Source organism: Saccopteryx bilineata, chromosome 4 (assembly GCF_036850765.1).
Source record: "Saccopteryx bilineata isolate mSacBil1 chromosome 4, mSacBil1_pri_phased_curated, whole genome shotgun sequence".
Lineage (NCBI taxonomy): Eukaryota > Metazoa > Chordata > Mammalia > Chiroptera > Emballonuridae > Saccopteryx > Saccopteryx bilineata.
This window is the reverse complement of record NC_089493.1, coordinates 137,224,326-137,244,812: the sequence shown is the minus strand read 5'-3', so window position 1 is coordinate 137,244,812 and position 20,487 is coordinate 137,224,326. Positions and strand designations below refer to the sequence as shown.

The following is a 20,487-nucleotide window of genomic DNA, read 5'->3' as shown; positions in this document are numbered from 1 at the left end:
TTAGGGCTGTAGACTTGGGACTCACATTGCCTGAGTTCAGTCCTGCCTGTGCTGCTTATGGGCTCTGTGACCTTGGGCAAGTTACTTAACATCTCTGTGCTCCACATCCTTCCTCCATAAGGCAGCATGGCTAACAAAAGCAGCTACCAGTTAGGGTGATTATGAACATTAAACATGTTAGTGCATGTAAGGTGTTAAGTGTTAACGGTGCATGTTGCTACTAAGTTAAATTTACAACAAAGTTGCCAATATCTGACCCCAATTTTATCACGTTAATTCATGTGTCTTTCGTTTTCTTTTCTCCCTCCCTCTCCCCTCTTCCTGGCCATTCACTTTTGTTCAATTCCTGACTCTACCACTTACCTCCTTCAGCAATCTGGGAATGTGGGTTGGTGTCTCTGAACCTCAGTTCGCTCACCTGAGACATGGAGATAATAATAGTATGGGCTTTTCTCGGTTGTGGGCACACCCCATGAGACCATGCGTGTAAGGCAGCTATCAGGACGAGCCCATAGTTAGGTCTGTGAGAACAGGGCTGGTGTGGCTCTGCTTCCAGAAGAAACGGTACCTCCAGGTTCCCTTCTCACCACAACTGTGGCCTCTGCGGCCTCTCCCACTGGCCCCAACGGACCAGGACAGCGACACGCAAAACTCACGTGAGTGTGAATGTGTGCTGCTTGCGATTGTGCAAATGAGTGTCTGTGTGAGTGCTTCTGAGTGTGTGCCTGTGTGAGTATGAATGTCTGTGCACATATGTGACTCTGTGTGTGTGTGTGTGTGTGTGTGTGTGTGTGTATGTGAGTCAGGTCTGGGGGTGGGAAATGAGCATTGGTTTACTGGAAGAAACAATCTCTGGGCTGAGTCCTGAGGGATGACCAGAAGGAGTCTGTATTGGAAGAGCACAGTGGGCAGTGGGCAATGGGTCTTATGGACAGAATCTCCAGGTGTATGGGGACCCGGTTGGGCACAGTGAAAGTCAGCCGAAAAGATGAGTTTGGTGTGTGCACTGGGGGCTGATGGTGGAAGGCCGTGGGGAGCCATGGAAGGTCGTAAGCAGAGGCAGGAGCTCTCGTGTTAGAAAAATGGCCTGGCTGCTCTCCAGCGAACATCCACCAGGAGGCCAAGTCCCCGGGTGGTTGAGCAAACAAGCTCTGGTCACAGGTCTTGGATTCGAGCACTGGGAAGTAGGCAAATTACTTAATCTCTCAGCTCCTCAGTTTGCCCAGCACCTGACCAGTAGGTTTGCTGAGCACCTACTGCATGTGAGCACCTCACATGCCCCATTGTACTTCATCCAGTAGAGTCAGCACTGTCACTTACACCCACTCTATAGATGAGCATACTGAGTCGCTCATCCAAGGAGAAGCCAGGGGTCAGCCCCAGGGCTGGCTGACTTGACCTCAGGCATGTCCAGCCACAGAATGGTGACACTCTGGCCTTCTCCAAGGTGGCCATCTACTTGGTGTTAGCTGCCAGTAATCAGAGCCTGCCATCCCACATCTCCAATTCCCCTAGGCTCAGAGAGGGGAAGCCATTTGTCCACAGTCACACAGCAAGAGGGGTAGCCAATGACTCCCAGACTTGTCTGACCCAAAGTCCATGCTGTTCAGCATATAGTAGGTGCTTTATAGCCAAGTGACTTCAAAGATTTCTTCGGATGGTTGACAGAATAGTTTGCTGAGAACTGGTGAGGGGGGTTCTGCATTTTCCATCAGGCACAGAGTATATGCCTGATGAAGGTTAAGTATCTAATGACCCACTGTGTTCAGCACTGTGCTACAAGCCTCACATACATTGTTATCACTTGATCCGACTATGGCCTCATGAGTTGGGTAGTATCATAGCTCCCATTTTAGTGAGGGAAAAACTTAGGCTCAGAATGGTTGAGTTCTGGGCCAGTGTTGCACAGGTAGCAAGACTAACAAGAGCTGAGGCTGTTTGGGCACTCACTAGGTGCCAGGCCTTATTCAGAGCATGTTACATGGAGCCCACCACCACCGTACAGTAGGTATTATTATCACCATTTTATAACGAGGAAATTGGTTTCAAGGTTTAGCCACTTGCAAGATCACATGGGTGCACATTTATTGAGCATCTGCTGTGCACCTTGCACATGATAGTTCTGGGCACTCACGTCTGGTCTGGATCCTGTGACCCTTCACACCAGCTGCATCTCCTAGCTGACTGCAACACTTACTCCCTCCTGGCTATGAACTAAAGAAAATCAGCCCATGGTCACTGAGCTCCTCAACCTTCAAATGCCATCCTGCACCAGCAACTAGAGCCTGGTACCCCCCAACCCTCGTTAGAACACAGATCCCAGCCTGAGCTGTGACCTGTCCAGCGGAACGCCTTGACAGGCAGCGAACACCTGTCACTGGGAGGACCCGCTGGGACTGCCATGGAGGAAAGTGTATACGCAGGTGAGAGGGCTCTGCTGCTGACACAGCACAGGCAGGAACCCTGATATGCCTTCCACCCAGGAGAGGAGGGAGCGCCTGTGTCCCTCTCTGGGAAGCAAAGTTCTAGGAAAGGCCCACTGTGGGGGGAGCGGGTAAGCCCCGAGTGGCCTTCATAGCACAGAGCCACACAAAAAGGGAATCTGAGGGCACCTCTCTTCTCTGACTCAACACCCTGCCAACAGCCACAACAAAAACAGTTCCAGCTAGGGCACTGGGAGCCCAAAAGGGTGGGAGACCAAATTGAACAGGGACTCAGAGTAAGTGAGACTCAGCATGATGAACCCTCACAGCCAGGAAGAGGGGAGGGAGCCTGGGCCTGAAGTGGAGCAACAAGGTAGAGTTTTGAGGGGTACAGGAGGTGGGGTGAGGCCTAGGGGTAGTCTGACATCCGGGGAAAGGGCTGGGGGGAAATGGGGAAGAACTGAGACCCTATAACCTGTGTTGAAGGAGTGGCCACAATGGGAGACAGGCATGAGGGCAAGGGCTGTGGTCAGAAGGAAAGGAGGACCCAGTCTCCTAGAGGTGAGGCAGGGGGCACAACTTAGTGGTAGGGAGTAGTTGAACCTATAAAAGGGAGGAGGGCCTAACCAGGCAGTTAGGAGCGTCGGACTGGGATGCAGAGGACCCAGGTTCGAGACCCCGAGGTCGCCAGCTTGAGCGCGGGCTCATCTGGTTTGAGCAAAGCTCACCAGCTTGAACCCAAGGTCGCTGGCTCGAGCAAGGGGTTACTTGGTCTGCTGAAGGCCCACGGTCAAGGCATGTATGAGAAAGCAGTCAATGAACAACTAAGGTGTCACAACAAAAAACTGATGACTGATGCTTCTCATCTCTCTCTGTTCCTGTCTGTCTGTCCCTGTCTATCCCTCTCTCTGACTCTCTCTCTGTCTCTGAAAAAAAAAAAGAAAAAAAAAGGGAGGAGGGGCACAGGTGAGAGCTCGTTGAGGGTCAGCCACCTAAGGAGGGGTTTCATCTCCTAATCCCAGGCATGTCACTCTGTACAGTGACCTGGCCCTGAGTCAGGATCATTGACAGCTGGAGTTTGGACAGGGACAGCAGATATTGGGCTGGATGGGCAGAAGGACAGACTCAGAGATGCACAGATGCAGAGATGGACATGAAAGATAGAGTAAGGAGGGAAAGGTGTACAAAGAGGGCTGGGGGTCCACTAAGACCCTATGTTTCAGTGTGGGCTCTGGACAGGCTCCCAGGACTTTGAGGCTCTGAGCAATGGGCAAAAGGGCGGAGCTGAAGCCCAGCTTCACCCTGTGCCCCCATCCTTGGCAGATGTGATGATGCTTCACAGAAGGCAGCGGCAGTGCAGCAGGCAGGCGGTGCAGATTGCTGTGTCGGCGCTGGTGACAGCCGCACTGTGGGCTGGGCTGCTGACCCTGATACTCCTATGGCGTGAGGACATCCCCAGCCCCATCTGGTCCACCTCTTATGTTCCCTCCCAGACCCCCACTCTAAGGTCCTGGGGAGTCCATCCCCCATCATGTCTCCCATCTTGTCCCTACCAGCCCTGTCTCACGTCTCTTCCTCCACTCTTGCTCAGCACTCCGCCCCGCCCTTTGGGCACCTCCCATGTAATGTACCCAAGGCCTCCATCTTCAGCTGGCAGGTGGGGGATGGGTGGGTGGGGGCACCTAAAAAGCTCTTCATCTCCTCTCCTCTTTTCTCCTGCCAGACTGGGAGACTATGCAGGACCTGAAACAACTGGGAGACACTGCTGTCCTGAACAGTATGGAGGGCCGGGGGGGGGCTAGGACACCAGGCTCTGGTCCTGAGACTGGGAGACTATGCAGGACCTGAAACAACTGGGAGACACTGCTGTCCTGAACAGTATGGAGGGCCGGGGGGGGGCTAGGACACCAGGCTCTGGTCCTGAGACTGGGAGACTATGCAGGACCTGAAACAACTGGGAGACACTGCTGTCCTGAACAGTATGGAGGGCCGGGGGGGGCTAGGACACCAGGCTCTGGTCCTGAGACTGGGAGACTATGCAGGACCTGAAACAACTGGGAGACACTGCTGTCCTGAACAGTATGGAGGGCCGGGGGGGGGGGGCTAGGACACCAGGCTCTGGTCCTGCCAGACTGGGAGACTATGCAGGACCTGAAACAACTGGGAGACACTGCTGTCCTGAACAGTATGGAGGGCCGGGGGGGGGCTAGGACACCAGGCTCTGGTCCTGCTTCTGCCACCAACCACTGTGGGATGTGGGAGAAGGACAGGGATCCACTGTCCCCTCCAGGAAACTGAGGGTCAGCTTGTGTTCCTACCTCCCCCTGTGGAGGGTAAACCCAATGACTCCCGCAGGGAAGGGCTCTGAGAAGTGACTGATGAAATGTTATGTAATAGCTCCTTGCCTCAGCCTAGTCACCTGTATAATTGGCATCATTTCAGTGTTATGAGGTGGACATAAGCTAAGACTTGCAAAGCACTTAGAAGGCACCTGGCATCCAGTGAGTTTCAGTAAATGCCTGCTGCTTTTGTATTAAATTCTGGGTGAGGAAGGTACACAAATTCATTCTATTGCCTGAACTTTCCTGAGTACGTTTGCCACCAAAATAAAAAACAAAAAGCTGCAGCCATTGTGACTATGTGAGGGGAGGTCCCTGCACTTGGGGCTGGGGGAAGAAGTGGGGGTTTTAAGGACCTGCCTGTCTGGCTCCTGAGGACGTGTCTTGCCTCCCCCTCCCCCAGTCTCTCAGGTTTCCAAGGACTTGGAAAGACATAAAGCTGACCAGATGGCCCAGAAATCTCAGGGTGAGTGACTTCAGCTGGGGCTCTGGGAGGAGAGAATGGGTACTTGGATGAATATGTGGATACACTTCTCCAGACCACCTGTGAACTGAAGAATGAGCAGGTGGCCCCACAGCCCCAGGATAAGAGCCAAGGGGGCTGGTGTGAGGAATGGGGGTGAGCCTGACAGACTTGCTTACAACTGAGGCCCCTCCCCTATAACCAGCTTCCCAGATGTTGCAGAACATGGAGAAAATCCAAGCAGAACAGAAGAGAATGAAAACTCAGGGTGAGAGACTGGGGTGGATGGGTGGGGTCCTAGAGCCATGGGGATCTCAAGATCCACAGGCATCGCCTTGACACTCGTCCTGTACTCTCCCCCCTCCATCAGACTCTGAGCTCTCCCGGAACCTGGATGGACTTCAAGAGGACCTGAGCAACCTCAAGTCCCAGGGTGAGGCTGGGGAGGGTCTGCAGGTGGGGAGGGACCAAGAGAAGCCAAGTTTGTGATCACTGCCCCCATTCAACCACCCAAGGCTTAAATGAAAGACGCACAGCCTTGGATTCACTGGAAAGACTCCAGGAGGAGGTGGCAAAGCTGTGGATAGAGCTTCGAATATCCAATGGTGAGTGTGTGTGTCTGTGCCCCCAGGTGTGTTAGTGTATGCCTGTGACAATACAGGTGTGTGGTGGTATGTGTTCAAATGTGAAGGATAGGTGTGTGTGTATGAGTGTGCAGGGTCAATGAGGGCACATGAGAAAGCCATTCCTGAGTGCTGCTGTTCCCTCCACCGTCTTAGGGGCCTGGGCTCCCACATGTACCCTCCAAGTAAAAGCAACCCTGGGTTTACTGTCACTGGGTCCTCTTTCCTGATGGCTCAGCAGGGGCTCAGCAGATGCGCTCAGCTACAGCCCCCAACAGACGACTGTTTGACCCAGCCAGAGGGTTGTAGGGGGACCACCTCTTCAGTGATGGGGATGACAGGCATCATGGCATTCTTCCCAGAGGTGGCAGTGAGGGAGGCAATGCTGAAAGTTATAAGGGTCATGAGGGTGGCCCCAGCAGGCCACAGGCTGCAGAGAGAGAAGACATTCAATTGGTGTGCCTTTAATCTGAAGTCCCACTCCACTTGCCACCCACCCTTGGCTTTTGGTCTTCCACCCCTGGGAAGCCCCAGCTGCCCCCATCAGGTGCAAGAAGAGGAAGGATCTGTGCTTGGTGGAAAGGAGTGCTGTCCCCTGGGACGTGGTGTTGCTGTGGAAATTCCAACAGAAAACCCCATGTGTCCCCCTAGGGAGACTGAAAGGAAGGACAGACCACGCTCACTCTGAAGGGTCACCTCTGAGAGATCACCAGCTCCAGGGCTCTCTCTCGATAACCATGTGACACATAGTCACACTTTCCCCAGATTCTTCTTGAAGGGACCAGAGAGGTTCTCTTCCTGCTTTAGGGCAACACCCCCAGAGGGCTGCATACTGGCTGCCATTGCATGAGTGAGAAGCACACCCAGTTCTGTCTTGGCCTGGGGCCTCACAGACTTCTGTGAACTCCTCCCAAATGGCACTCTAGGAAAATATTGATTGATTGATTGATTTTAGATTTTACCATTTATATTTGCATCACACACTACAACTGTTGAAGAGCTTTATGCCACCCTGGAAAAGTCTCCCTTAAGAAAAGCTTTTATTTTTATTATTTTATTTTATTTTGTTTTGTTTTATTTTAAATGAGAGGAGGGGAGATAGTGAGACAGACTCCTGCATGTGCCCAGACCGGGATCCACCTGGCAACCCCTGTAGAGACCAATGCTCAAATCAACCAAGCTGTCCTCAGAGCCCAGCGCCAATGCTTGAACCAATCAAGCCACTAGCTGTGGAAGGGAAAGAGGGAGTGAAGGGAGGGGGGGAAGCAGATGGTCATTTCTCTTGTGTGCCCTGACCAGGAATCGAACCCATGATGTCCATACACTGGGCCAACACTCTATCCACTGAGCAAATAAGCCAGAACCAGAAAATCTACTTTAAATCACAAGTGAGTGGACTCAGTAACAGTGGGTTCAACCCCCTACCTGGGAATACTGGTGGCAGTGACAGTGTCTGAGAGTTTCCCTGAGGTGGGAGCAAGGGGAAGGAGAGACCAAGGCGGCCCTAGGTCAAGGCCATGGGGACTCAGCCCTTCAGCTCCCTACCCTTCCCGCAGCCTCTCCTGGCCAATGAGAAGAAAATCAATTCAACAGCTCAGAAAGTGGCCAAGAGTGCCAGTTTGGAGGGTGCTGGTAGCAAATGTGGCCAGGGCTGTTACTAGAGTAGTTGGTGGGTACAGTGCAGGGGAAAGTAACGCTGGCAGTCCTGGTCTCAGCATTGCTGTCAGCATTCGTGATTGACATGGCTGCTAAGGTGTTGGTGAAGGTGATGTTGGCCATAGTGTTGGTGTTGGATAGATGTTGCTGGCAATTGTGGATGATGATATTGGTGATTAAAATGTTGCTGACAGCATTGGTGTTTAGGATCATGGTGTTGGCAGTTAAGATACTGTTGACTATAGAGGCATTTGTGGTAATGGTGTTGGCAGCGATCAAGCACTTCTGACTGAAAATGCTTGTGGTGAGGACATTGGTGATTGAAATGTTGCTGACCATAGATATCATTATGGTGTCATTGATGGTTGACGTGCTGGTAGCCGAGAGCTGTATGGCAATGGAGTCAGTGGCTGACATTCTGCTCACAGTGAAGGCCGTTTATGGCTATGGCATTGGCCCTGACATGCGTAGGAGGGCTTGTCTTGGATGTCAGCATCAGAGCTCCAGGAAAGGGGACATTTAAGACTCTGTTAGGCTCTGGGGTGGGTCTGCTTTCAGCCTAGACTCCAAGAGTGACTCCAGGAGAGATGCTGCCATCTACTCTGCCCACTGGATCCATGGTGCCCATGGTGCCTGCCACAGTGCCCACCACAGCACCAGCCAAGGCACCCACTATGGTGTCTACCACAGCTGCCCCCCTGAGCCTCTCCTCCATCCCAGGCTCCATGTGTAACACGTGCCCTGAGAAGTGGGTCAATTTTCAATGGAAGTGCTACTACTTTGGTGAGAGTGCCAAGAAGTGGATCCAGGCACGGTATACCTGCAGCAGTCTCCAGGGGCGGCTGGTCAGCATTCATAACCAGGAGGAGCAGGTGGGCTGGGCTCTGCAGAGGGTGCGGCAGTATGGTGGTTGGGGGGGCAACACAGTCTCGGATGGTGGAGGCACCCGAGCACATCTCCCCAGCCCTCCAGCCCTGTCCTGCTCTCAGGACTTCCTGGCCAAACACATCAATGAGAAGGGTTCCTGGATTGGCCTTCGGGACCTGAACATAGAGGGTGAATTTGTCTGGATGGATGAGAACCCCCTTGACTATAGGTGAGAAGGGGGGATGTAGAGGAGATGACTCCAGGCCTGGACTAGGAGAGGGGACCGTCTCTGTGATGAGAGGGGAGGGTATCTGGAGGAACGTGCCCCAGGCTCAAACTTGGAGAAGCTTCTGAATTGTAATGGCAGGAGACAGTTAAGGTTTGGAAGGAGGCCTAGACTGGGAGGAGGGAAGGCAAGGCATGTCTCCGGGCTGCACTGAGATGGCGTGGGGATCCAGGGATAGAGTGAGGAGGACCCAGGCTCAGAGGGGTGTGTCTAGGTTGAAGGCAGTGGGGCCCCTTCCCACTACCCATCCTGACCTAAAGCCTTCCGCTCCAGCAACTGGCAGACAGGGGAACCCAACAATGGGGGCGAAGGTGAAGACTGTGTGATGATGCTGGGCTCCGGGAAGTGGAATGATGCCTTCTGCAACAGCTATCTCGATGGCTGGATATGTGACCAGCTGGCTACATGCTGACTGCTTGCCTGCTGCCTTGGCCCCCAGCCATGGACCCCGAAAGCCCCCTGTCCCCCCCGGTGTACCTCTCTTTGTGACTCTCCCACCTCAAATATGGAAACAGCGAGGCCCAGAGTGGGATCCTGAGGACCCCCAACCAAGGCCTAGGTGCCTCTTTTATGGCTGAAGAGTCCTGGTGACATTTCCTTCTGCTCAAAAGAGGGAAGCTGACCCATCCCTGGCTCCTCCCAACTCCCAGAGGGCCTGTCCCTTGCCCCTCAGCCCAACTGGCTGTCACCACCTCCCTGCCGTCAAGTGCTCAGAGCTGCCACATCAAGAAGCCCTACACACCAGCCTGAATGCTGGGAATTCCCTCCCTGATGGGACACAAGGCCTAGCAGCCCAGCTTTCCAGGGAGCAGGGGAGGCCACCCCAGACCCCGAAGTGATCCCTCCATCCTCCCACCTCACCATCCACTGTAGTCAGGAGTAGACTCCACCCCTGACCTCCCCAGATGCAGCCCGTGCCTGGCACAGGACAGAATCGCAGCTCAGGCAGCCAAGCCTCTCGCCCTGCCTACATCAATAAAATGGGGTGACAACAGCCCCTCACACATGCCCCTCCTTGGGGCCTCATTAGCTCTGGTCTCCAAGTGTGGAAGGTGGAAGCTGGGAATTCCAGAGCTTGATGCCTGAGGCCACCTCTGAGTGCCACCCCCGGCACTCCGAGTATCAGGAAAAACTGAAGTGGCATTTGTACCTCTCCACCCTCCCCCCACTTCATTACAAGAAGCACTTACTAAGCAGGGCTGGAGATTAAGACTCTGGGGTCCATTGGGGCATAGAACGCCCCTAGTTCTCCAGGAATATTGCAGGGTGAAGCAGTGGACCACCCTGAGCCCAGTCCTCTTGCCCAGGCTGCAGGAGAAAATGCCTGAGCCAACACAAGGCCCAGTACACAGAAGGTGCTCAGTGCCAGCTGGCTGGAGACTAAGGGGAGATGGCCTGGTTGCACAGCAGCCAGGGAGGTCGAGTTCCAGCCTTGCACCCCCTCAGTGGCTGAGGCAGCACCAGGCCCAGGCTTGGCCAAGGTCAGCCTGGCCCCGAAGGTAGGAGGAAGGCAGGCTAGGATCCTTCCATGTTAAACTCCTTGTTACCCTACCCCATCCTCAGTTCCTGGCCTAGAGAAGAGCCAGACATTCTGATGTGATTCTCAGGCCCACTCAAGAAGGAAGAATCCATGGGCAGACGCCTACACTGAACCACCTAGGACCCTGGGAGTCAAGGACCAGACCATGGTCTGGCCACAACCCAGGGAGCTGGGGAAGGACCTGGGAGTCCTGGGGCACAGGACGATGCAGGGAGAGAGCTGGACCCTTGAAGTGAAATATGAGTTAGAATCCCAGATCACCTTTATCTCTGCCTGCTGCCCACCCCTGGATCTGTCTCCCCCGATCCCCTCCTCAGAACTCTGCACACGGGAAGCTCATGACTCCACTCTACCAGTCCCTCAAGCCAATGTCCTCACCATCTCCGTCCCTCACCAGCCCCACCAAACCTCTAGGAAAGCCATGGGCTCTGCCACCAGGACATGTTCAGAATCCACCCATTTCTCACCCCTCCAGTAGCCGCCTTGGCCCAAGCCTCACTTACCGAACTGGTCTGGTCTCACTTTTCACTGTCCCAAACTTTCCAGAAATTTCCCTCCAGCTCATAAAAATAGCCAGTCCTACCAGGTCCTTTGCCATCACAGAACCCTCCATATGCCACACCTCCCCAGCTTCATCTCCCTCTGCCCACCACCCCAGCCTCCTCACTGTTCCTGAAATATTTAGGCTCACTCCAGCCTCAAGGACTTTGCACGTTGCCACACCCTCCCCAGCCCTCAGCAAGGCTTATCCTGGGCACCCCTCCCTCATTTAAAATGACACCCCAACTTTGATTTTTTCCCCACTGTTCTTTCTTACCACAGTACTCAACAAAATGTTGAATTTCCTGATTTGTTGCCATCTCTGCTGGCTAGAACACAAGCTTCAGTGCCTTTGTTTTGTTCTCAGCTGTGTCACCAGTGCAGGGCAAATAGTAGTTACTCAATAAATGTTTGTCAAGTTGTATGACCATGGAAAAATGACCTCTTCTCTAGGAACCTGCTTTGAGACCTGTTAAACGAGGGGTTGCTGCCTGCCCGAGTCCCCAGAGGGCTGGTGCTGGGTTCCTCCTCCTCACCCGACCCGAACTCAAAGCCACCTGGATGGGAACCACAACCACCTGCTCTTTCTCCCCATCCTCCCTTGCCCCAAATGGGTACCCGGCCTCACAATCCTACAGTCTGTTCCAAACCTGTTCCTTTCCCCACAAGCCCCTTTCTCATCAGCAGGGATAAAGAGACCCTGAGCCTTCCTCTCCTGGCTTACAAGTCCTGTACCCACTTCCCTTGGGGGCCAGCCCTATCTCCTCCCCTCCCTCCCTATTTCTCCTGGCATCCCTCACTACTAGGCCTCTGGACAGAGCTGGTTGTGTCATCCTTGCCTCCTGCCCCTCTTCTAAAATCTGGCCCCAAATCCCCCAGCAGGTCCTGAAAGCCACTCCCAATGAGGGTCCCTGAGGACCTCAGGCTGCTAAACCCAAAGATGGCCCCTGCAGTTCCCTCTAAAATGTGGCTACCCACCACACCCTCTGGCTCTCCTTTCTCTGGGCCTGTGGCTTCCATCTCTGCCAGATCCCCAGACCTCTCTTGCACTTCAGACCTCAAATCCCTGTTGGCCTGCTAGACACTGCCCTCCACACCAGATTCAGGCGGCCACCCTAACCAGCCCTTCTCCAGCTCCTTTGGGTTCCCTCCCCTCCCTGAGCCAACAGCTATTTTCTGATCACCTTATGCTACAGCACTGAGTGCCAAGTAATTTTATTTATCCTGCAGACACACTCACTGCCTTCTTCACAATGTGCTGAAACCCATCAGCTCATGACCACTCGCTGGGACAACTGAAATTGCCCCGATCTAGCCAGTGCCTCAGGTCTTCCTCTCAATGCCACCCTGCCCAAGGAGGATGGACACAGCACATGGAAGAGTTGCACCCATTCCAGCCTTAAAGCCTCCATAAGTGGGGGGCAACCAAAAGCACCTGAGATTCCCTTTCAAAAGAGACTTATACAGGTCCTGTGGGGGCAAGGGAGCAGGGAAAACTTGAACAAGTCTCCCCAAGAATGGCAGGATTCACCTCGGGGAGAAGTTATCAGTCTTAGGTTAGTAGGCAAAAGGGAAAGGGCTGCCTGAGATGTATTTTTTAAACAAGGGATGTGTATTTGAATACTAATTGTGTATTTAGAAATTTAACTTTAAACTATTTTAAGCATCCAGATTCTGAAGTGAGCCCACCCACTTCCCCTTAAGAGCCAGGTGTCTAGGGCCATAGTTCTCAAAGGGTAGCCCCTGGGGCATCAGCAATTCCTAGGAACTTGTTAAACAGGCAAATCTTCTAGCCCACCAAAATCTGCAAAATCTGAATCTCAGGAGGGGAGGGAGGTGGGTCCCAGTCACTCAAGTTTTAATATTCTATGCCCTAACAGTTTCCCAAACCAAGGTACACAGCAACCCCCTAGAGGTCTACTTAAAATGCAGACTCTGAGGCAGTAGGTCTGAGAGTATGTATTACCCACAAGCTCCCCAGAGATGCTGCCTCTGCTGATTGCTGAACCATACTTTGAGTAACAAGTCTAAAACAGTGGTTGGCCTATTTTCAGGCACACTACCACACCCAATCCTCAACCTACTGCTGGGCACAAGCTATTTACTATCTGGTCCTTTGCAGAAAGTGTGCTAGCCTCAGCCTGACCAGGCGGTTGCACAGGAGACAGGGTGTCAGCCTGGGACACTGTGGACCCAGGTTCAAAACCCTAAGGTCATGGGCTTGAGCGTGGGCTCATAGACATGACACCACGGTCACTGGCATGAGCCCAAAGGTTGCTGGCTTGAGCAAGGGGTCACTGGCTCAGCTGGAGCCCCCTGGTCAAGGCACATATTTGAGAAAGTAATCAATGAATAACTAAGGTACAGCAACTATGAGTTGAGTTGATGCTTCTTATCTCTCTCCCTTCCTGTCTGTCCCTGTCTCTCTCTCACACACAAAGAAGTGTGTAGCCCCAATCTAAAGGAGTCTATGAGACTAATCTCTCTCCCTCTCTCCTCCATCTTTCCTGCCTGTAGTCAGCCTCCAATCGTTATTGCCTGCATCTCCCTATTCCAGCAGCTCTTTCTGTCTGGTCTATCTCCCAACTGCCTACCCCTGGACTCCCCAAAACCTATCTGAAAGCCCACCTACCTGAAAGTCCAAGTTGGGTCCAACCTGGCCCTCCCCATAGCATGGATAGTCTGGACCTTGGCTCTCTCATCAGCCTGGAGCAGGGATCTGGGTAGTGTTTAGTGGATCTCTGAGACCCCCACACAAGAAAGACACAAGACACACATGGGAAGAGGTCTCTCTCATCCTTTATTTCTAGCAGGGTCAGCGGCCTTCAAGAGCTCGGTCTCGGGCGATGACAGCCTCCTCAAACTTGATCATGAGTGTGGTACCCTTGTGCCAGTGTGCTGTGACCTTGGCGGGGAAGCCACTGTGCGTGAGCACTGCCTCCACGATGCCCGCCGTGAAGCTAGCACAGTTCAGTGTGCTGTTTTCCTTGGGCACAGAGATGTAAGTGTTGATGAGCGGTTCCCGCTCGATGATATAGAAGGTACGCACATCATCGTTGGCCTGCTCCAGCTTGTCGGCCTCCTTGCCGAAGAGCGCCTTCCACACGGCGCCCTTGACGAAGAGTAGGGCACCCAGCACCTTGGTCTCACGCCGGGCACCCTTTTCCCGAGACACCAGCGCATCTAGAACGCGCGCACCCACCTGGCGGCCCAGCGCGGCCAGGCGTGCCTGCAGCTCGGCCACGGAGAAGACACGGCTCTGGCAGTGCTGCACGAGCTCCGAGAACAGCAGCGCGAAGGCACTCAGGCTCACCTCCGTGCGTGGCCGTGTCAGAGCGCGCTCCAGAAGTGCTGACTTCCCCCGCGTGAAGCGTGCCTCCATGTCGTCGCCACTGCTCTGTGGAGAGACCCGGCAATACCAGTGTCAGGGACAGGAGAAAGAATCCTGGGACTCCTCATCCCACCCACGTGCTCTATCGCTGACTTCTGACTTTCCACATGGGAAGAGATGAATGGAAGGGAAAGGGGCATTCACTTGGGCGTTAACCTTGACTCTATTATGCCTAGCCAGCAAACAGAAGGGAGAAGAGGACTTAAAAGGGAAGGTGGGAGGAGAGACAAGAGTGGGACAAGAGGCATGGGAAACTCCAAACCACAGGTGATTCCTTGTACATGAAAAACACCTTCGGGCCCCTTCCAATACCTGTGGCAGCAACTAGAAAACTAATTAGGGAGGTGGGAACATCAGACCTAGAGCTGGATGAGGACAGGAAGGGTGAAGGCCATGAGAGGACTGCCGTTTGCTCCAGCACTGACTTCCTGAGTGTGAAGCTATCTCCCCTGTATCCCTTCTTCCTTTCTCTTCTCCCGTGCAGAAAGCAAGACACTTATGGTTGAAGAGGGGAGGGGGTCGAAACCAATGGCCAGGATTGGAGGCTTGAAGAAACAAGATACACAGGGCAAGCCAGGAAGGGATCTGGGAATCCTTCCAAACCTTGCGCCGGCAGCGCCAACTTGTCACAACTTGTCATGCACAAAGCGTGCCTTCTTAGGACAGGGATGGCTCTGCATTGTAAGCAAGATTGGGTGGGGAGGAGGTGAAGACGTTGGGAGCCCCTCGCCCCGGTGCTCTCCTGAAAGGTGGCAGGACGAGAGAGAGGGGGCTGATCAACAGACCCGGGTTAAAGTTTAAGGGGGCGCTGTGATCCTCCATCCCAGTGCTAGAAGCCACAGCAGTCGGTGGGAGAGAGACCCGTTAGGGGGCTGTAGGAGAAAAGCCCCAAAGGGGTACTGAGACCTCCATACTGTGGCTCTGCAGTGGAGGGGGCAGCGAAAGGGGGGATCCCAAGGGCGCTGAGACATCCTCTTCTCCTCCACCCTCGCCCACTCAGGTGTGAGGCCGCGCCTAGGGTAGGGTTGGGAAGGGGAACTGAGAATCCAGCGCCCACCAGGGGACGAGGCCAGGGGCCCGAGGGGTCTGAGGATGCTGAGACGGCCCCCAAGAAGTCTGAGAGGGATGGACAGACCAATAGGATGCCAGGGGCTCCCGGGCGCCCCCGCCTGGGTGAGCAGCCACCTACGTGGGGAGGGCCCAGCGCGCGAGACGGGAGGGGTGTGTTGAGACCCCTCTATTGGGCTGCGATGGCGGCAGTGAGCCGAATCGCGGGAAGGCCGGGGTCCCTAGACCCCCGGCGCGGAGCGGCAGAGGGGCCGAGGAATCCCTCTTTGCGTTTCCCCTGGGTGGGACGGAGCGGACGGTCCGGGAATCACGCACGCCGAGACCGTGGCTTAGGACCCACAGGCCGGTAGGGAGGGGTCGGGAGAAGAAGAGACCCGGCACGGACATAGGGCGCGGGCAGGCAAGAGCTCACCGGGAACCGCGGCCGTCGACTCGGCCGAGCTGCTTTACGACGTCGTAAAAGACCCCATGTGCGCACGCACTGCAGTGGGCAGGCATTTGGGCGGGGCGCGCGCCCTGTGATTCCCGAGACCTGCCGCTAGGTGGCACGCGTGTCCGCGCAACCTGACCCAGGGTTGAGGTTCCGCGTCTTGGGTCCTCGCTGGCCTTGGTTGGCCCACGTTCAGGGGAACAGTGGCATGGATGGTCACATGGTCGGGCACATGTTTGACGATGGACATTGTCTCTCAGTGGCACATGTGTACACATGTACATCTCAGGCCACAAACCCTCGTGGACCCAAGTTCAAGGGCACAGGGACTCAGTTACTTCTTGGATACAGGTTCGTGGACACAGGGACCCACCCAGGACATCATTCTCACACATCTTCGTGTCCCCAGAGTTTCTGGCATAACGTCCACCTGCTCACTGTGTGGCTTTCCCCATCCCCCAAGTCAAACACTTACAGACCCTCCCCAAAGCTCCTTAGTCACCTCGATAATAGATCTGAAAGCCACAGGTTTTCTTTGGCCTTTATTTTCATGAATCACAAACTATGAGTGCAGAAACACACATGTGTGTACATGCTTTGACACTCAGTGACATAATCAAGCACACTCACATTGACACACAGTTGTCCACATGAGCACAGGGAGTGACAGGACACACACCAAGATACCAGTTACAATGATAGGTTTCCACATTATGCTCCACATGCACATCTGCCATGGCACATTTATACAAACAACATACTGCAGGACATTCATGCATATTCACACCAACAGTGAAACATGCAAGGGTAACACGTATCACCAACACCCACACACACTGTGACACACCTTTGTGGTTCCTACTGACACAGTCACCCACTATGACATACATGACATTCAAAACATGCCATAACACATATGTATCACATGACCAGTGACACAGATGTGCATACCACATCCTCTGTGACTCCCACATTCAACATTCACCCAATACATATTCCTATGGGGCACACTGAAATACCCATCCTCTACCCATGAAATGCTTACCCCACACACACATGCACACGTGCAACCCCACAACACTCGTTAGCCATGACACATGATTTTCTATATGTGGGGATGATGAACAGGTTCAGAGCAGGCTGGAGCCCCATATTTTTATCTTTACTGAGAGGTACCCTGTCCTCCAAGCTGCAGCCAGGGCCTCCATGTCTTCTTGTTTACTGAGGTGTGGACTCTGCGGAGGAGGGAGGTAGAAAGAGCCAAGATCAGCAGATCTGTCCTGGGAGAAGTTAGGGCCAACTCCAGAGCTCTGCCTCTCCTGGCCTCAACTTACGTTGATTTGACAGTTTCTCCAGCATGTCGGAGATTATCTGTACCTGAGTTTTGATTTTTCCTACATCTGGGGTGGGGAGAAACAGGAAAAATGAGGGTGGGGTCTTGTCTGAGGTCTTTTTTGGAAGTCCCCTCCTTGCCCAAACCCCCAGGCTGGGGTGCTGCATAGCCCTGCACTTGGGGTTCCCGGCAGCACTTAAATACCCCCAAGTTACTGGAAGGTGACATCCATCACCCCTCCAAACCCTACACTCTGGGAGAGCGAAACCTCTGCTGTACCCTCCTCAGATTCCCCAACACCACAGTCCATGCAGTAAAAGTTCATAAGGGCACCTGCTGACAGCCTCTTCAGTTTGTCATTGACCGTAGTAATGCTCTGTTTGACATCGCTGACGTTCTTCTGGATATTGCTCCAGCCCTGCTCTTGCCCTTCCTGGCACTCACGCGCCGAGATGTAGACTGAGGGTGTAGGTGGGGATATATGTCACGGCTGCTCTCTCTACCCCCACCCTGACCCCTTGGGCCATCACCAGGTCCATTCCAGAGTTCCCTTTGCAAGACCAGCAGCTCCTGGGACATCTCAGAATCTGTTCTGGATGCAGGAGGCAGCACGTGTAGGAAACCCTTGAAATGCCCTAGTTCTGCAGCCTAGGAGCACAAGTGGGGGAGGGAGAGGAACTGGTGGGAAAGGGAATGGTGAAAATGCTGGGCTTCCCCAGCCCCTGAGAACCTGCCACATTATTCCAGTCCCCTCCCCCACCAGCAAAACCAAAAGCCCACTCACTTTTCACCAGGACCCAAGCCAACAAAATGATGGAAAACAGGGCAAGAAGAAAATACAAGCTCACGATGGCTCTCTGCAACCAATGGGGGGCTTGAGCAATGTCCAAGGATGGTCTTGACCAGGCTAGGATGGAGCAGAGGCAGGGCAGGTGACCTTCAGGGTTCAACACCACAACTTAGGCTATCAGTACTGACTCCAACAGCATCGGTAGCTCTGTCACCTACACCTACTCTTCCCAATACCACTAGTAGGTGTGACCATCAGTAACACTGCCACCAATATGAACCCTGACCTGCACTACCAGCACTTGTTTCTAACACTTCACTGTCATGTTCCCCTATTGGCCTCACCACCAGCAATCATCAGTGTCAGCAATAGCTGTCACCAACAGCCACCAACATCAGTGCTCGTTATTGCCTGCATTGTCCCCATCCACAGCACCCTCATTAACTCTGTCTAAGTAATTCCTTCCCAATCCACTACAATGTCACCTACTCACCATCACCATCACCCAAACCTTCACCAACACTTCCACTTCACCACCACCACATCACCACCTACAAAGCTACTCCCATCACTGTCACACCTTGATGCCACCATACTCCACACCACTGCCCCTGACCTCTACATGCTGCCCACTATCTCTGAGATGCCCTCCCACAGAGCCTCTCTGAAGGCTGTGGGATGTGGGCTGGCAGGTGGCTGCTTACCCTCACTCTTGGGAGGTGAATGACTGTCTTTTGGTTGGTCCCGGTTTCTGAAGGTCAAGATGATATTCTCATAGGCAGGGTCATCTACACCTATGGGTAGGTAGTGAGAAGGGTTTGGAGACCTGCCTGGAGCTCTGGAGTGGATTGGGGGCTCAGAAATCTTGGTTCACTGAACCACTGCACACATTTCTGGGGATAAAAGTTAAGGAGTGGTACCTAAGATCTGCTTCTTAGTTAAGACAAGTGGGTGGGGGATAGGCATACACACAGAACTTTTTGGGGAGGGGAAGAAGCCCTATGCATCCCCCCACTCTCAGCTCCTTAGCTCCCTCATCCCAACCTCTCCCTCTTGACCTGCCCCACCCCTGCACCAGATGCCAAGGTAACTAACCTTTTTTATTGGCTGGGGCCCCCCGTTGCTTGTCTTTGAAGGCTGCTGCCTGCATCCTGACCTCCTTGTTTATGTAGATTTCCTCCGCTTCCGTGGTCCCCAGTCTGCCAATTTGTCCACACATCCTCAACCCACCGGAAGATGCTTCACAGATGAGGAAATCTCCGGGTTGGGGTGTGGGGGAGGAAGGAGAGGTCAGCCTCTTCTTTTCAGGGATCCAAACCCCTCCCACCCTGGGGCATCTTCACACCCTTAGATCCAGAAGTGTCTTAGGAGACCAGAGGTCTCAGAGAGGACCAAAAAAAGAAGTCAGTAGGCCTAGAGACAGAACAGAATGGTCAGGAACTTGTGATAGAGGTGTTAGCTAATGCTAGTCATCGTTTTGAAATATATAAATGTATCAAATCACCATGTTATACATCTTTTTTTTAATTTATTCATTTTTAGAGAGGGAGAGAGCGAGACAGAGAGAGGAGAGAGAGACAGAGAGAGAGAAGGGGGGAGGAGCTGGAAGCATCAACTCCCATATGTGCCTTGACCAGGCAAACCCAGGGTTTCAAACCGACGACCTCAGCATTTCCAGGTCAACGCTTTATCCACTGCGGCACCACAGGTCAGGCCCATGTTATACATCTTAAAAGTATATAATGCTTTATGTCAATTATATTCAATAAAAATAATTTTTAAAAAATGATCAGAAACTTTACAGGAAGCTGTGTATATATGTGTGAGCACATGCACATGTATGTCTATCTGGATGAACCCCAGTCTCCTATATCCTCTCTCTTAAGAGAGAAGCTGTGACACCTCAGTGTTACCTTTTAAGGTAGGGGCAGCCATCCTTAGAGACAGAATTCCTGGGTCCCCCAAACCTTTCTTCCTCCTGCCATAATCCCAGCCCTCACTCCACTTCAAGAAATTCTGCTTCTTCAAGGCCCCATAGAAGAAAGGATGTGAGGTAACAGTGCTAACCACTGGAACTCCACACCCACATCTGGTACTGAGGTCAGACCCATGCCTTGACCTTCCCTGAAACTACTTTTCCCTCAACCTGAAGACCCCAATCAAAGAAACACTCAGAAGCAGCAGAGTCACTCTCAATCACACATCTGCTCACATATACACATAGCACACCTATTCATATGCTTCCACATATGCTTACCCAGAGAAATATACAAATTCATGCATTCACATGCCTACACTCTGTCTAGGTCTCTTAAAACCTTCTTTGTGACTATCTGAGAACTGGGGGTAAAAATGAGACAATATGTATAGGAAACTTTCTCTGTAAGTCTAGAGAAATTTCTCTGTGCAAGTCTAGAATTTTCTCTGTAAGTCTAGTGCCTTCCAAGAGAAATATAATACCATCCACGTTTAATTTAAAATTCTCTAACAGCCATATTAAAAAGATAAAAGAAACAGGCCCTGGCCGGTTGGCTCAGTGGTAGAGCATCAGCCTGGCATGCAGAAGTCTCGGGTTCGATTCCCAGCCAGGGCACACAGGAGAAGTGCTCATCTGCTTCTCCACCCTTCCCCCTCTCCTTCCTCTCTGTCTCTCTCTTCCCCTCCTGCAGCCAAGGCTCCATCGGAGCAAAAAGTTGGCCCTGGCGCTGAGGATGGCTCCATGGCCTCTGCCTCAGGTG

The 20,487-nt window shown here is 53.1% G+C and overlaps 3 protein-coding genes across 7 annotated transcripts; 1 reads left to right on the top strand and 2 right to left on the bottom strand.

The window, feature by feature from the left end:
* The first annotated feature begins 523 nt into the window (after positions 1-523).
* Positions 524-9,738, top strand: FCER2 (Fc epsilon receptor II). Of its 4 annotated transcripts, XM_066276505.1 has the most exons (11): positions 524-656; positions 2,310-2,423; positions 3,747-3,866; positions 4,349-4,402; positions 5,166-5,228; positions 5,431-5,493; positions 5,596-5,658; positions 5,741-5,830; positions 8,225-8,376; positions 8,494-8,600; positions 8,931-9,738. In XM_066276505.1, exons 2-11 carry the CDS (start codon positions 2,402-2,404, stop codon positions 9,067-9,069), a joined length of 873 nt encoding a protein of 290 aa, XP_066132602.1. In that variant the 5' UTR covers positions 524-656; positions 2,310-2,401; the 3' UTR covers positions 9,070-9,738. The 4 variants fall into 4 exon arrangements, with proteins under 4 accessions (XP_066132602.1, XP_066132601.1, XP_066132603.1 ...); XM_066276504.1 differs by lacking the exons at positions 524-656; positions 2,310-2,423 and adding an exon at positions 2,710-2,796; XM_066276506.1 differs by lacking the exons at positions 524-656; positions 2,310-2,423 and adding an exon at positions 2,710-2,796 and having other exon boundaries at positions 8,494-9,064.
* Positions 9,739-13,518: 3,780 nt separating this feature from the next.
* TRAPPC5 (trafficking protein particle complex subunit 5) lies at positions 13,519-15,658 on the bottom strand. Of its 2 annotated transcripts, none has more exons than XM_066276502.1 (2): positions 15,609-15,658; positions 13,519-14,134 (listed from the first exon to the last, which is right to left on the bottom strand). In XM_066276502.1, the coding sequence occupies exon 2, from the start codon at positions 14,117-14,119 to the stop codon at positions 13,553-13,555; it is 567 nt and encodes a 188-aa protein (XP_066132599.1). In that variant the 5' UTR covers positions 14,120-14,134; positions 15,609-15,658; the 3' UTR covers positions 13,519-13,552. The 2 variants fall into 2 exon arrangements, with proteins under 2 accessions (XP_066132599.1, XP_066132600.1); XM_066276503.1 differs by lacking the exon at positions 15,609-15,658 and adding an exon at positions 15,318-15,441.
* A 514-nt stretch (positions 15,659-16,172) lies between these two features.
* MCEMP1 (mast cell expressed membrane protein 1) lies at positions 16,173-18,917 on the bottom strand. The gene is made up of 6 exons (XM_066277040.1): positions 18,845-18,917; positions 18,454-18,543; positions 17,744-17,866; positions 17,293-17,418; positions 16,961-17,026; positions 16,173-16,861 (listed from the first exon to the last, which is right to left on the bottom strand). Exons 1-6 carry the CDS (start codon positions 18,897-18,899, stop codon positions 16,845-16,847), a joined length of 477 nt encoding a protein of 158 aa, XP_066133137.1. The 5' UTR covers positions 18,900-18,917; the 3' UTR covers positions 16,173-16,844.
* Positions 18,918-20,487: the final 1,570 nt, after the last annotated feature.